General features: G+C 39.2%; 1 protein-coding gene across 6 annotated transcripts in view; it reads left to right on the forward strand.

Moving 5' to 3' along the window:
• Positions 1–17,530, forward strand: part of syt1a (synaptotagmin Ia) — a 160,581-nt gene that overhangs the window by 129,390 nt on the left and 13,661 nt on the right. For 5 of the 6 annotated variants that reach the window (XM_017302823.2, XM_008400453.3, XM_008400449.3 and 2 more), the window contains 5 exons: positions 366–538; positions 3,628–3,753; positions 9,231–9,398; positions 13,809–13,976; positions 15,858–15,975. In XM_017302823.2, the coding sequence (XP_017158312.1) occupies positions 366–538; positions 3,628–3,753; positions 9,231–9,398; positions 13,809–13,976; positions 15,858–15,975 (753 nt within the window). The remainder of the gene's footprint in view (positions 1–365; positions 539–3,627; positions 3,754–9,230; positions 9,399–13,808; positions 13,977–15,857; positions 15,976–17,530) is intronic. The other variant, XM_008400456.3, reaches the window with a different exon arrangement.

A 17,530-nucleotide genomic window follows, 5' to 3' on the forward strand; every position in this document is an offset into this window, starting at 1 on the left:
CTGAATTAATGCCCATCAGACACACCCACAAAATCCCCACCACCTTGACTCCCTGTGCACTCTGTGCTGACGCTGATTGCCATGAAAGTGTCAGCTTGACTCGGAGTCTTTTGTTTAAATGGCAAGTGGAAAATGCCAACATCTGTTACTTCCACTAAATTGGCTGAAGGTGTTCGGTCAGGTTTTCTCCCCATCGCTTGGAGTCTGCCACTTCTTGATGGGCCCAGGCGAGAGCTAAAGTGAAGCTCCACACAATTTCCTGCTTTTATCTCACCTCTTTGTGTGTGTAATCACCACTTTTCAAAAACGTCCCTTCATGTGCAACGTCTAACCCAAGCTCATTTTTTTTGTCTGTTTTTCCTCAGTGCCGTCATGGGCCATCGTCTCGATTGCTTTCGTGGCCATCATTCTGGCGTTAGCTTGCTGCTTTTGCGTCTGCAAAAAGTGGATTTTCAAAAAGAAAAACAAAAAGAAGGGCAAAGACAAGGGCAAAAATGCCATCAACATGAAGGACGTCATGGACGGGACCAAAACCGAGGTACAGACTTTAATCCACTTTAATCTCTTATAAATTATTAACTCTGAATCTTTTGAGGCTAAGATTATGCTAAAGCTTGTTCATGTGACCACATGCAAGAAGTTGAAGGTATTTCTCTTGAAATATGTTGTTTTTGCTTCTGTTTGGCATTATTTTGTGCTTGTTTTCTTTTGCACATGATGACAAAGTTGCACTAGAAATAGTGAATTTAATAATCAAATGCTTTATTTTGTGTGAATTCACTTCTTAATTATTCCACCCAAATTAACTTAACAATTCCCTGAATACAGATAAAACATTAAAGTTTTGGTTACTTTGATGACTTGATTTAAATCTCTGTCATCTCCTGCAGTGATTGCTTCTTTTTTTGTCATATGTGGACCTGCTCACTTGTTGTTCAGTAAGGTTGAAACTGGTGGTAGATGTGCAGAAATCTCCAATCTAAAGAAAGAAATACTGCAGATTGTGAGGAAGTGTCCCGATGCAATGGTTGAGTAAAAAGCGTGGAAGCTGTTATTTCATAGCTCATCGACTGTTTTCCTGATATCCACTCTGCCTTTCCACAACCAAGAATTTATATTTAAACTTATTTACAATAAAGAGATGTAAACTCTTTTTTTTTTTTTTTAAAGACCGCATCTCTGAGCTCTTTGAATCTGCTTCTTTAGAGGCAAGCAGTCATTTCTCCTGGTGTGCCCAGACTCTAGTGTGTTAACTCCTGTGTGTGGTTGTTTTAATTTGTGTTTCTTCCTTCTATGTCCTCCTTATCTGTGTTGTGTCTGATGACTGTTCGGGATGGTCACTGGCGGTAGGTTCCCAATTGCTGTTGGATCTTCTTAAGCCTGCTGCTCTGATGTTTTGGTTTTTTTTATAGCCTCTTGACAACAACAACTGCTCCCATAGAACCAAGTATATGTAACTATGCATACTGTACATGTATATCTACTGTATATATGTGCCTACAACCTGCATATGCACATATATATGTATGAAAGAGACACTGGGTGCGCATTGATGAGGTTGACCCACACAGACTTTTATTTTTTGTGCCAAGCTGCCAAGGTCTCAAGTGTTTTGAATCTTTTATATTTCAAATGAGAGCAAAGTAAAATGATCGAGAGGCTACAAGTACAGAGCTTTAGGAAACTGGTTGTGATAGACATACACAGAGCAGTGCATAATTGTCAGGTGGAAGGAAAGAAATTCACATTTTTTTTACCATTAAAATGTGAAAAGCATGATGTGCATTGGTGTTCACCCATCTTGATATGCCAAAATTAAACCCAAATTGCGTTTAGATTTAGTGAATAGAGTCCACTTGTATTTAACTTGGCATGAATCCAGCTTTTCTGTAAAGGTCTCTGAGCTTTATTAAAGATTAATATTGAATAAACGACACGAAGAACAACTAGCACAGGGCACAGGTCATGGATGAAATCATAAAGAAGTCATTTGGTTAGAAAATATCTCACAAGCTGAGTGTCCATTGACCTTAAAACTGCGCAAATTGGAATTACAAAAATAAATTTGCTTGTTGGAAACGCGCCAAATGTGAAAAGTTCTTGCATACTGCAGTTACAAAATTAAGTTTTTTCTACATTAGCAGTATATCAACAAAACTTTGCACACATTTGTAATGGAAATGCAACGACAGCCGTTTGACGTCCAGCAGCACAATGACCCTAAATACACAGACAGAGCTACAATGAGATGTAGATCAAAGCATATACTTATGTTTTAGATTGGCGCAGTCAAAGTCCAGCCCAAAATCCAATTGAGAATCTTAGCCAAGAAATGAAAGTGGATGCTAGCTATTCAGGAAAGAAGAATGAGAAAAACATTGTATACTTTGTAGGTTTTTGCTTCAGAAAACTATAATCCTTTTTACTTCCTCTGCATAATTATGTACTACTTTGTTTCTCACATTTGGTTGTGCGCGTATTTTGCAGTGCTCGTTTTGAAGCTGGTTCAGACGTAGCTTAGCATTTGTTTTTTCCTATCAGCTCAGATAAAACTGATCCTAGAGATAATTTTTCCCTCAATCATTTTACCTGCTGCATTTTTCTTTCTTTGCCTGTAACATCAAATTGCTCTGATAGGACAATTTTTCTGCTAAAGGCAGAGACCAAACCCAGCAGCAGCTTCCTGATCCAGTCTGTGTTGTTCAGCCTCCTGCTTTCACATGATTAATTTAACGAATAGAAGCAGGCCCCAATGTACAGTACATTACAACCCCCTTTTTTACCAACACCTTCCACCCACCGCTGGCATGATGCTTCTAGCTACCTCGGCGTAGAAGGGGGTTCAGTTTTAGGGCTATGATGACAATGTGACTGTATGTCTGAGGTTGTAACCAGACATGGGAATGAGGAATCACTAAAGAGCACTGTTTGTATGACAGAGAATGCTCTGCATGCCAAACGACGAGAGGCACCTCGGAAAGGCAACTCTTGACTCTGAATGACTGAGAACTAGTCTTTGCCTCTTTAATCGCATGTTTTTTTTTTTCTTATGGGGAACTCCCGCTCTCCTACCACCCTACCTCTCCTCCCCCCACCAGTGCCACCACCTGCCACCCTCACCTCAGCGCCAGGCTAGAGAAAGGCCACTTTCACCTCTCATCCACTGCCACTTCTCACATTTCCCAGTTTAGTTTTTTCTTGCCAAAGACTTAATCTCCCATCAAAGGAAATTGTCCTAATGCTATATTTTCTGAAAGCATCTCTCTCTCCGTTTTTCTGTCCTCCCCAAGTATCTCTCTATCCTCTCATTGCTCTCATTTCTGGCGCCATCATTTGATCTTTCCTCCCCCCAGACTCAAACACTCAGAGACTGACATAAAAGCACCAAAAGGGACCAGGCCTGGGGCTTTAGTGCATCACAGAGCATGTCCTGATGATAACTGCCATGTTTTAGTGCTTGCTCCCCCTTATCCCCTCCTCGTTTTCCCCTTTTACAGTTTGAAACAAGTGGGGGCTTTTGCAGGAGTAGGTTTTCGCAGGCAGGACCTGGGCGGGGGAACGGCTGGCTGGGTGCTAGCGCCCCGCTACAAACAGGCGGCACTGACTCTTGGTGGGTGTCTCCTTCAGGCCTTGAAGGATGAGGAGGATGCGGAGACAGGGCTGACTGAAACGCAGAAAGAGGCCGAGCCAAAGGAGGACGAGAAACTTGGCAAATTACAATACTCCCTGGATTACAATTTCACAGAGAATACGGTAAGGATCCGTTCTCCAAATCACTCAGTGTGTGTAGATTTTGCAGAAGACCCTCTTCTCGTAAGTATTGTCACGTCTAACTTTTAACTGTTTGACCGCATTTCTGTATGCCAAGGTTTTAAAAAGTTATAAAAACTTTTAAAAGTTTCTGTTACACCATTAATAAAGAAACACACACAGTGGATGTCCAGCAATAGTTTTCACCTGTTTTTTGGAGCGGAGAGTAATGCAGCATTGCTCCTCCATTACTTGTTGCTTTGCACTGAAAAGTAGCAAATTAAAATGTATAAAATATTTCTGTTTGCAAAAAAAAAAGAAAAGGCCTAGAAAGAAAAGGAGCTGCAGCCATCACTCTCTTTAAAGTAACACTGTTCTAAAACTACATTTTGAAAGCTATGAGTGTCTTATCTACTAAGGGGTGAGGGTTAATATAACAACTAATATTATAAAAATTAACATAATACACTCACTAAATAGTTAACTTAAATGAGTTTGTTTTATTCCCAGGTTTACTCTGTAAATAAAGCAACAAAAAGAACATTCTGCACAATAAAAGCTTGAGAAAACCTCTGTTCTCAACAGGTCTTTTTAATGCAATTGAAAAATGATTCAACTCCTACTATGAAGGAAATTTAATGTGATATGGATATATTAGGCACAAAATACACGCTGTTTGTATTTAACAAATCAAATTAAATAGCTACTTGAGATGGTTTATCTAAATTAAAACTTTAGCTCTAAATGGCTATTGCTGTCTCTAAATAGTCTAATCTTTTCATAATGTGACAGTTTTTTGTCAGTAGTTCCTCTTTTTTTGTTTTACATAAGAACAATTGGATTGTACCCTTCGTTTTTGGCAAACTGCGAGGATCCGCTTTGAAATCCTGCTTTAAGATCTGTAAAGAACCAAACTCAGCAGAACAGTTTTGCTCTTTTTGAAATACTTTCACTGCAAACCTTTGTTTGGAGTTAATGGTTAACTTTCTATATTTCCAACTTCTAACAGAGCGACGCATTACCCCGCCGGGATTAAGTTTGCGGTTTATCTGTTTTTCTATTTTATTTCTGCCTAATCAAACGTGGCCCCTGCAGATATCCGTCGTCTTTACAGTTTTTCCAGTGAGCGAGTTTTGAAAAAGCAGAATAAGGGATTAAATCAACTTCCTTTCACCAGATGTTGTGCGACAGATAATGGAAGCGGTGCATGAACACGCCGTCCCTCGCTGGGCTACCGTACTCCCTGTTATAAACAGATCTGACAGCCTGTGATTAGGCAGTGGAGCTTCCGGCGTCTGTGCACCAAGCGTGCCTCTTTACATGAACTCAAACCTGATTGTTATATACGTTTTGAGCCTAGGACGACAAATTTCAGCTTGTTTTTCCAGGTGAAACAATTACACAATATCCATCCATCCATCCTTTTTCTTGCACCCTTGTCCCTTAATGGGGTTGGGAGGGTTGCTGGTTCCTATCTCCAGCTAACGTTTCGGGCGAGAGGCGGGGTCACCCTGGACAGGTCGCCAGTCTGTCGTAGGGCAGCACAGAGACACAAAGGACACACAACCATGCACACACACACTCATACCTAGGGGCAATTTGGAGAGGCCAATTAACCTAACAGTCATGTTTTTGGACTGTGGGAGGAAACCAGAGTACCCGGAGAAAACCCACGCATGCACAGGGAGAACATGCAAACTCCATGCAGAAAGACCCCAGGCTGGGAATTGAACCCAGAACCTTCTTGCTGCAAGGCAACAGCTCTACCAACTGCGCCACTGTGCAGAAATAGTTTTAAAAAATAGAAAGGCACGCCCATGTGTTGTTGAAACAGATATTTCAGTCACTTTGATGATGAATGGAAGGATGGAGGTATTTTTGCTGCATCACCTTCTCCATTTGGGTTAAAAACTTGATGAGAAGGATGAATTTTCTGTTTGAATCAGATCAGATGCAGTGGCTGGCAGAACATTTTAAAGAATAGCTGTGGATGTCAAGACAGCAGGAGGAGTTTAATTCTTATTACAAGTTTTTATTGTTGACTTTTTTGAGTTGTATGATTTTCTCAGAGATTTTGCTCAATCAGATGTGCGTCTCAAAAAGGACTTCTAGTAGTTTTTTTGTTGCAAACGTCAGACTTTATAATCTTATCGAATTTCAAATACTTTTTTTGTGCAAATTGATGACTTTAAGATGTAAAAGAATATTTTTTTCCGTGAAAAATTATCTTTTTTGGGATAATTTGACTTTTGACATCAAAGAATCTTCAAGTTTTTTCTTGTAAAAATAAGAAATTAGTCTTGAAATATCTGACTTTTTTCTACAATGGCACTAATATTGCATATTACATTACAGTACTGCATTTAATCAAAGCACTAAATGCATTTGGACACCTTGTATGAGAACAATAGAGTTCAAATCTCTAAAATCAGCCCCTCCAATAAACAATGTATGTATATTTTTAAACTATACATGACACAGTCCTTTACTTGCACTCTATAATGCAAACAACACCCTCTCCCTGGTCAATATCAATATGTTTTACAGCTTAACCTGTGAATTATTCCTGACAGTGATGCTACTAATGAAATTACACAGTGCACACATCGTAGCTGATCAGTCATCCATACCCTTATTTCTTTTGTCGGAGACAGCCTTTCATAAAAGGGATATTTTATGGACGATATTACATTTCACAGTGCTGATCTGTCTTGTACAGGGAGGCGGTGACAGCTCTCTATGATGTTCTTGATTACAAAGGTAATGAGCTCCACCATGGCTCTAAAGTGTAATGAATGGATGACAGTTTTCACATTTGTGACACTGACCCCAAAGAAGCTGAGCTCACTGGACATCTTTGAAGTTAAGAAACAGGCCAAGCGAAAAACTCAGGAAGACATTTAGACCTTGATTCCTTCAAGAATAAGATATAAATATCAAACCTAAACAACTATGCTGTAAAATGTTGCCGTAATAATTTGCTATAAGCCCAAGTAGTTAAAATATTCCTGAAAAAGTAGCCTTGGAGGTGTCAAGTAAGAGTGAGTTATAAATCCTTCTAAAAACTGTTTTTACTCATGAAAAGTGCTTTTTAAAATAAAAATAAATACATCAATGATCAAAATGTCACAACTATGCTTCATAGACATGCCTTGCAGGCATACTATTTTGTCTTTGCTTCACCTTTAAGACCCTCACTTTAAGATCTCCCCACTAATTGATGTCAGCATGTTTAATGGGACTCTTGTCTCATGAAATGTCAAGTCCTTCCGAGGAGAAGCTGTAAACACCAGTTTCCATGTGTGCAAATACTAAGTCAGGGGGATCAGGGTGCAGAAGCACTTGGAGATTAATGTCAGGTCCACACGGCAAAGCATTGTTTCTCTCTGTTAAGCACTGCAAATAGCTGCTGCCCGATGCTGGATTTATACACTAATGAGAGGAAAAAAGGTTTTGTAAAAGATCCAAATCGTTCAGGGAGCAGCGAGGAGACTACATGAGGCAAAGACAGCAAATGAACCACAAAGAGCCACTTTCAGCATCATTACCATATTCATTGTTCTTAGCGCAGGTCAGGCACAGGCATACAGCATCGTGTCCAGTCAGAACTCAATATTTATAAGAGATTAATTTTAAAAAACAATCGTATTCGTTTATTTATCAGACAGTCAGCTAACTTCCATACTAACTCTAAAAGCCTTTGTGGTGACATTATATTCTGTGGAAGTGTTTATGGATGCATTAGGGAGAGAAAATCCCGGTGTGTGTGTGCTCATTCTGGTCAGCAGGCTGCTCGTCGGACTGCAGCTCAACTCACAAACAAAGGTTATACCAGTTAGTCCTTAGCTAATCAGGAAAATCCCCACAGATGTGCAAACAGAGCCACTGTTGTTCCAGTTCTGACTCTGAGGTCTGGTGTCAGCCACATGCTAAATCCAGATTTTTACTGTTTTAAATGATGAAACCAATTGGCAAAGCCAATTAGCAGAAGCAGCAAACTGGAAATCAGCCTTTCCAGGCACATCCTGCTCCAATCTTTCCTCAGGCATCAATCCCTTCCACAATGAAGAAGGTGTGACATGAAGTGTCTCCTACTGACGGTGCTGATGGACGGATGGATGAAAATCAGGAGGACAGCATGCATTGAGCAATTGTTACACATAAAGTCTAAGTGCCACTTCCTGTCTCCGGTGCTCAGCGTACTTCTGTGAAGGTTAAAGTAAATGACAGCTAGATTGGCTCCTTTTTGTCTTACAAGATATGCAAATATTTCCTGAAGGAGGTTTCTGATGTGTTCAGTCAGAAAACTTGTAAGAGCTCAAATATATTTACCCATCAACGATGGAAATATGTGTCTAAACCTGGTCAACAGGAAATGAAAAACTTAGAGTATTTGTAATTAATCATGAAAACATAAGTTAGCTCAGGTAGCTCCTTCTAGTATAAAATTGTTATATTATGAATTATAAATATATATACTGTAAAGTCAGTAGATACCTTAAGAGTGGTGGCTGGTGCTCTGTTGTCTGCTGACTTTCTCATCTGAAAATATTTCCAAACTGCTGGTTTTGGAAAAAGTTTATTTATTCATAATTTTATGTATGCATATAAATATCACTGAGAAGATCCTGTTGAAGTAATAAAATAAAAATTTTATCCTCCACTAATCTGGAATAAACTGCAAAACTTCAACTTGTTTTTTCTTAAATCTAATAAAAAAAGAAAGTTGTAAACTCCAAAACAGTTACTATAAATCGAAGGTCATCAATTGGCTAAATTTAAAACATAAAACGTTTCCTTAAATACATGTTTTTGTTCTACATAACTTAAATGTATCTGCACAACTGAACAAGTTTTAGTAGATATATTATTTCCAAAAACAAAAAAAAATCATGCAAAGCCATAAATAGTCCATGAACTTTTTCTGTGCATGTCTTGGTGGTTGTTTTTGTTTTCCACATGTTTATTTGCTACATCATCACCAGTGGAGCTGATGCAGCTCCTGTCAGCTGTGGAGCTCCATGGCTGAGCGCCTTGGTCAGCCTCCAGATTGCGGCTTGATGTCTGCCTGATAGGAAGTTGATTGACTGACTAGCAGGACCTCCTGAGAGGCCTTTGAGTCGAGCCTCTGACAGGTCAATCAGCCACCCAGGACCCCTGCTGTGGTTATCAATTGTCAACCGTAAGAGGGGGAAAACGTGCGTCTCATTCCTGGTGTGACACGCCGTGACCTTTACGGACTCTTCAGGAGCCGTCATGTTCTGCTTTTGTAACCTTCTAATATTGGAGCCGTCTCCCCGTTAAAATGACACCATATTATCTTTAGGATGCCATTACTATCTAGTGATTGAAGCTGACATTTGCTGAAAGTTTCCTTTAGGCCCAGAGCCATACTTTGGTGGTATTTCTTTATCTAATATATGATTTATGTGTCAGTCGACAGGCAGAGTTATAATCTGTGGACTCTCTTCCTGTTTCAGCTCATAGTGGGGATCATCCAGGCTGCAGAGCTGCCTGCCATGGACATGGGAGGCACATCTGACCCTTATGTGAAGGTCTACCTCCTGCCTGACAAGAAGAAGAAATTTGAGACCAAGGTCCACAGGAAGACCCTAAACCCAGTCTTTAATGAACAGTTCACCTTCAAGGTTGGTCTTGCATTAGTGGTTTGAGCTTTGGCTGAGTGCTCCAACACATTTGCACAGTTTTGTAGCTGGAAATCTTTCACTTCTGTTGACAATCTGATTTGCATGCAGCCTTGAAATCTGGGAAGGTGTGCAGACAGCAACCAGCTGGTGCATTAACAAGCTCCTGACAGAATATCTCTCACACACACTAACACTCAGGCTCAGTATGATTGGGATTAACACAGGCAGATGCACCACTACACCCGGGCCTCCACACAGCCGTAATGGATGCATGGCTGCTGCTTAGCAGTGGGGAAAGTTTTGTCATTTGTTTGACAGAGGAGAGCTGCGGTGTTTGAAGTACGTTGAGAATAATTCAATGAGATATTCGTGTAACTTTCCATGAGCAAGTTTTTATTTTTATCTGGTTTAATATCCAGACTAAGTTGAATCCAAAAGCACCTAAATCTCATTAAGAATCTTCCGTTGGGAAACACAAAGAAGAAAAAGTCCAGTTCTAACAATTTATGAAATTATTCGGGCATAAAATGGCTCCTAAACTCAAGGCTGGAGACATGAGACAAATTGGATGGAGCCTATTTAAGTTTGACTTTTGGGTCCTTTCCATTCAAACACAGAATCTAATTGGGCATCCTTATTATAGCTTTTTTTAATTTAGCCAGGTCCTTGTCTTTATTCAATCCAGAAAATTTTTTAAATGTTTAATTTTTAGCCTAAGCAAAGACCTTGAAAGTCTGGCTTGTTTCTTAATTGACCTAAATCAGTCACCTTTAGACCACATTTAGGTATAATCAGTGGTGGGAAGTAACGAAGTACAAGGACTTCGTTACTGTACTTAAGTACAGTTTTCGTGTATCTGTACTTTACTTAAGTAGATTTAATAATGGGGACTTTCTACTTTTACTCCACTACATTTTACAGTAAGTATCTGTACTTTCTACTTCACTACATTTCTACAAAACTGTCGCGTTACTCGTTACATCCAAGTCGCGTTGCTCTTGTCTTCCGTTAAAATGTGAAGTTCAGGGTCTTAAGGTGGCGCCGTAAAATCCAAGCAATAACGTGAATTAGTGTCTGTTGTCACCCATCGCCTCCACCTTTACTCGCACGCGGAGCTCCAGACATGCGCAGTGGTTTCCTCTGAGCGGGAGGAGATGTTTGTCTATAATATAATAGCGCTGCATAAATTGATATGGCGACATGTGAAATCAGCAGCGCTTCGCTTTCACAGATGGTGGGACTTCGTCCAACTTTTAGCGTCACTTGGAAGGAAAGCTTAAAGAAAGGTAAGATCTGTGGACGTGATGCAAGCTAAGCTAGCTGTACAGAGACACATGTTGCATCTGATGAAAAAAAGTTGTCACTCATGCGCTGAATTATTGTGTGGAGGTGTTGACTGAGGTGTCGCATATATGGGACAACGCTGTGACCAAAGTCTGCAATATAGTGATATGACATTCAGGAACAATCCGATTCTTCTGGACGGATCTTTACTAAGTCCTAAGGACTGAAGCCTCACTGAGAGCCGTTCTTTGTTCTTGTGTACACTGCGGTAGCTATACAATATATATAATCGCTGAATAAGTAAAAGTTGAACGTATGAACACAGAGCATGCTCATTGCTCATTGATTGATTTCGTCTCCTGTCATGGTGGCAAACATCGCAGTGGGAGGGAGGGTGAGAACAGTCACGATGCTCCTTCTGCTTAGTTACTTGTTGCGCCGTTGGACAGTGTTCATAGTTGAACGTTATTTACCGTTAATTGCGATGTTTCAGTTGTGGTTTCTGACATATGCAATATGGGCAACCGCCCAGGGCGTTATTTTTCTAGGAATAGCAGGAGATCTCTGCGGATTGTAGCACAGCGATAAAAGCAAAACAGAATGAAGTGTTTTAATTGATACTGGTTAAATTCATTTCAGCTCTTAAGTATTTAATATCTAGGTGTTTTTATGGGAATGTGGATCTTTCAGATCAATCTGAAAACCAATTTTGATAGGTAAACTTAATGTTATTGTGTCATTTAGCGCAGGGCGCTGGTCTTGGGTTCGGTTGTCTTGACTACAACTCTGCTACATGGCTCCGTGGTTGCATGTCCTCCACCCCGCCCGCACCTTCTTTACATCCCCTTTCAGTTAGATTTCTTTCTAAATAAATGTGACTAATGAAGTTCATGCTATGTCAGGACAGGAGACAAAATGTTTCCATCCCTGAAATTATGATTCATAGAATCACATATCTAAGTCTAAACTGTTACAGAGAGTAAACACAATAAGAACATGTTTAATCTGTGGTAGGGTTAATTAAAATGGCACATTTCTGATGTATTAAAATTAAATACGATCGGCACACTTAATGATATTAGCGATTAGGTAATGCATTCAGCGAGTACTTTTACTTTTAATACTTAAGTATTTTTAAAAGCCAGGACTTTTTTACTTTTACTTAAGTAAAATGTTAATGTGGTACTTTGACTTTTACTTAAGTACATTTTTGACTGTGTATTTGTACTTTTACTTAAGTAAATGTTTTGAGTACTTTCTCCACCACTGGGTATAATGTAGTCGTCTCCATAGATACATTATCTGATTCTGATTTTAGATTTCCTGCTTAGACCGGATTTTATTTTACATTGATTCAAAGACGATTCTTTCTTTGATTAAATCTGCGAAACAATCCTTTTTAAGATTGCTTTTGTCCACTATTTAGGCTCTGTCATTATCAACTAGAGTAGATGGGCTAAGGAAATGTTTAAAAGACCCTCAGAAAGCCTGGATTATTAATAATATAGACAGCCTTGATAACAATATATGTAAGAAAGATTCTTGTTTGTCTACCCGAGCCCAGACCTGCATGTCGAGTCCTTTTAAACTTAATATTGCAATAAAATTAATGAATTTCAAACAGTTCTACACTAATGTGAATAAAATCAAAGCAGATGGCAAGAAAGCTCTTAAAATGAAGGACAACCATCCTTGCTCCTGGCAAAGATGTGACTTGCATAAGAAAACTGAAACATGAAAAAAAATCAAGCTGCCCATATGAAAGGAGGAACGTCAGCATCTGTCAGGCTTTCCACAAGTCCAAAAACGATCCTAGGAGGTAGTAACGTCTGAACCATCACAGCTGCTGTGATTATTTTGAGACGCTGGAGATTTACCACTTCCACGTGTCTCAAAATAATCCTGGCAGCTGAAATCGCCCCGACCATACAATGACAGAAAATTGAGATTTTGATGCATTGTTTGTGTTTTTTTTAATGTAGAACAGGAATAGAAATCATGAATGAATCCAACTTTACAAAACCATATTTAGATATGAATGTATTATGAATGTCCTTGTTTTCCATTACAACTTTCGGTAACACTTTATTTGAAGGGGTGTGCATAAATAAATAATGACTTTTAATGCAAAGTTGCATTGAAAGTCCATTAAAAGTGCCAACTTTGCATTAAATTATCATGCAAAGTCATGCAAAGTTTGCACTTTTAATGGACTTTCAATGCAACTTTTAGAGCAACTTTGCATTAAAAATGTCATTATTTACCGAATGACACTTCATGACAACAGTCATAAACATTCAAGACTTCTTTATGTTCATGACAGGTGTTATGTCATGTTTATGAAAGGGTCATGTCAGTCTTATGCTCACCCCTTCAAATAAAGTGTTACCCAACTTTCTTACAATTTGACAACATTTTTCAGTTTATTTCTCAAGTTATCCTAGAAATCAGCTCAACATTGACAGATTTATTTAAGTCCATAAATTTAAAAATGTGGATGGTCTCTACAGAGTCCTAAGAGGAAATTGCACATATGGACCAAACCACCTTTCAAATGCCAGATATACCTGAATTTATTTTGAATTTATTTCATCAAGACGGTGGAAGATTGGGCTTTGCATGCATAATGCCTTATTATTCTGAAATACATGCAAATCACAGCACAAGTTTCTTGTTTAGAATGGAGGACACACAGAGTATTCTGCAGCATTTACACAGAAACGCAATCTCAGCCACATCTTCTCATACTGCTGTGGTGAAACTATTGATGGCGTTTGGACCTCCATGTTCTGAAACCTACTGATGGTGTTTCCTCCTCCAAAACGAGGCTGAAACTGACTGTGGACGCGCAGAAACCTGCAAATGGATGGCCAGAAAAATGGTGAAAAAGGATAACAAAGGGAGACGTAGTGATTGCTTTTACACTGAAACAGGATTTTTGAGGTTTGATTTGACATTTGATTTTGCATCGAGGTTCCTGAGACGTCACGGTGACCGTCATCCATTGCGAAGGGAGCCGTTTTTAGCCTTTTTCTGTATCCATTAAATCTTCAAAATGGGGCACAATCTGCTTTAAAGGTTAGTTTGGTTGAACTGCTTGTTTTAAAGGCCCTGTTTTCTCTCTAGGTGCCCTACGTAGAGCTTGGCGGCAAGACGCTGGTAATGACGGTGTACGACTTTGACCGCTTTTCCAAGCACGACGCCATTGGCGACATCAAGGTGCCCATGAACAAGGTGGACTTCAGCCGTGTAACGGAGGAGTGGAGAGATCTACAGAGTGCTGAGAAGGAGGAGGTACGGCTTCACATCCATGCCAAAAATATTATGCAGACATCTATGCTATTATCTCGCTTATGTTGTATCATGCAAGGCTCAAATTTGACATGTTGTAGCTCTTGTTTCCATAATAGGAGTGTTTTTATTGTGTAAGTGATCTCGCAGTCATTACTTTGCTGCTGCTTGTTTCTCAAACACGCTGATGAAATCCATTTCTCCTCGAAATGTCACTTAATCATATGTCCACACTTCCCGCTCAATTAATAGAAGTGTGAGTTTCCAGTCTCCAGCTCAGGAAATTCAATTTTCATGGTAAATGTCATGGCATATAGCACATGTTGGCAACCTTATTTTTAGCATTACAGTGGGTTGAATTGAAGGTTAATTATCACACCATGGAGTGGATGGAGGAGTTATTTAGTTGAAGGGCATCACTTGGCCGTGTTGTGGTGGGACTGCACTGCTGCTTATATCAACACTTCCATCGATTTTCCAGCTAAGCCAAGTAATTTTGGGTTTCCTACACATTAAGCAATACTTTCTATGCTTAATATTCATGGTTTTTAATGTCCATGCATTTGAAAGAAACATTTTTCAAATATCAAATCATCAGTTGAACTTTTTTGTTGTTTAAAAGAAAGAATAAAGAGCCTGGATCTTCACTATTCCCATGTTTTTTTTTTTGTTTTGCAGCCTCTGGTGCCTTGTGTTGAATGAAAGTGATATTATTTATAATTTTAAAGATGCAATCTAAGGTTGCTGGGTAGAACAAAATACAAGTTGAGGACTTTGGACATTTTAGCAATCTGGTCCTGATTAAATCCTGATGAAAACCTTCTGAAAGGTCAATATTCAGGACAAGCTTGTTGATTTTGAAAACCTTTTCTTAAAATTGCTACACATTAAACAGGTGTGTGCTGCATTTCTAAGTTCGATGAAAGAGAAATCCAGAGTATAACTAACTCTTTAAGCCCACCATAACGAGGAAGTGTTATGATGCTGATTTGTGAGAAGACATGAAGTGATTGCAGCACTTTTCCCCCAAAGATGTAAGTGCAAAAAAGCTGATTTTAGAAGCAGGATAAAGCAGATGACACTTGAGATGCAGTTTAATCTCAAACAGACTTAAGTTTAGCAAACCAAATATCTTTGTTTTACATATTTTTACTTGACCGTTGACATATTGTCTTTTAACAGCTTTTCACACATGGTGATTGACACAACTGGACAATTTTAAATATATAAAATATTTAAAAAATAATTGTTTTCTGTGTTCATATGTTTAGCACGTTATTTGTGCTGTAGATTTCTCTAACAGTTTCCACAGATGAAAGAAAAATCAATCTGATCTAAAACAATTTCTGCAAAAATCCCCCTCGATGCTTTTAAAGCAACGATAGAAAATGTCTGCAGACTTTTACGCCTTCATTTGGGCTGATTTGAGTCGAACATTGTTTAATAACTCTGTCAGTGTTCGGTACATTAATCTTTGATACAGATGCAGTGATGCTTCTGAACATCCAATCTAATTTCTTCTGCTGGTGAGGAGCTGAAATAAACAGGCATAAACATGTCTGCTGTATCGCAAAGGAAAGTGACAGCTTTGTGTTTGCTTATCTGAATTGTTTCTTTGTAATCTCTCCTATCGACAACCCAGTGAGATAGAACATTTTGATTTAGTTGCTCTGTTTTTGTCATCATTCTGTAAAAGTTTGGAATCCTGTTTAATGGTTTTATATCAAAATATGCCATCCATTCTTTGGTTTTTGTCAGGCTCCATATTCAAAACCTGATAGCTGTTGTAACGCCCGACATAAATACAGAATGGACTCAATTGGAAAAGCATGGGATTCTGACATAAAAGGTATCAAGTGTATCACTATCTGTGCTCTTCAACAGCAAGAGAAGCTGGGTGATATCTGCTTCTCTCTCCGATACGTTCCCACTGCGGGCAAGCTGACCGTGGTCATCCTGGAGGCCAAAAACCTGAAAAAAATGGACGTGGGCGGCTTGTCAGGTGAGGAGCTTAAATGGTGTTAATATGAACCCAGTGACTATTTCAGTGACAGGGCCTTTGTCTGTAATTATATGGGCACAGCAGCATCTCTTTGCCTTTCCCACAACACTATTGTTTCTCCATCTCTGTCTTCACACAAACTCTGCTTGAATTTCACATAAATAAATTTGTCCTCTGGTTTACGACAATGTCCAAGGGATGCAAATCTAGCTTGTAATGGTTGTTTATTTACATTTCGAAAATTAAGTGAAACATATTTCAGTTTTTACATGACTCATCACTAGAATAAGGTGATGGATAAGAGCTTCTATATAGTCATTTTCTGGCTGACCTTAAAGCTTTTAAGCTCTAAAAACCTTTTCCTGGTTCTAAAAAAAGTGAGGATGTTCATAGATGTCGTGGACTGTTTCATACGTTGGAGATTTGAGACTTAGAAAAAATTATTTGTGAATTTCACTGGTTTTGCGACACTTAACTGCATTGAAGTAGAATAATAAATCACCTGGTTGCCCCTGTATGCTAGTGCATTTTTTATGTAGGGACTACTTTAGAGGTTGCATAAAATGTTTGAAATTTGTGTTGAATTTTTAAAATAAAATAACGTTTTTGGATATTTCTCCTCCTTATGGATGGATTGCGCGGTTTAATGTGCAGTGACACCTACTCCTACATTAATCATTTGAATTCACTTTTAGGAATCGGCATGTTCTCTATCAAATTAGGTCTATTTCTAATGTTTGATTCGAGCATCTTTTTGGTCAGATACATTTAAAAATCCCTCCATGCATGTACTCTAAAAGCACAAAATCACACCGTAATCTGGCTGCTGCTCCTTGGATTTTTTTCCTGGGGTTCAATTCAAATTCCCCATTGTGCATTTCCTTCCTGCCTCGACTCTTTCCGGCACAATTACCACACACCTGGGTCCACTTGCCTTGTGCTTGACAGGCCAGGCTCACTATGTGCCTAAACAACGTGCAGGACAGTAACACAGTGCGCATTAAAAGCTCAGAGCTCCCTTTCATCTTTGAAACCAACGTGAGCAGCCATTTGGGCACAATGGGTGGGGGAAACCATTCCCTGCTGCCATTTTATGATAGCAGCATTAGCTCTCACCACTGTCGTTTTTGCGTCCTGAGATTGTGGACATTTTGAACTTTCACCACATCAATAAGCCAGCAAAGGAAAAATGCTGCCATTTTTTGACCAAACAGCTTGAGAACCGGTTCAGCTTTGCCTCTGCACAGCTTGTTTCTTACGGCCAAATTTCACTTTAATTCTTAACGTTTTTGCTGCTTCTAGTGCTTTTTCTCCGTTTAAAAAAACAAAACAGTGTGTACTAGAGGGATGAAATAACGGGCAGGTCGTCAACCATAATAATTAACTTCGATGCACAGCCAGAGCTTAAGAAGGAGGACATGTAATTGATGGCCTGGGATCAGCCTTCTCCCCTTTTGTCATCCTGTTTACCATGCCTAATTATGGCTCACAGTGGAAGATGTGGGAATTATCATTAACCAATGTATAATCAGACATTATTCTTTTGATTTGCTCC

The sequence above is a fragment of the Poecilia reticulata genome, chromosome 23 (assembly GCF_904066995.2).
Source record: "Poecilia reticulata chromosome 23, P_reticulata-male-v2, whole genome shotgun sequence".
NCBI lineage: Eukaryota > Metazoa > Chordata > Actinopteri > Cyprinodontiformes > Poeciliidae > Poecilia > Poecilia reticulata.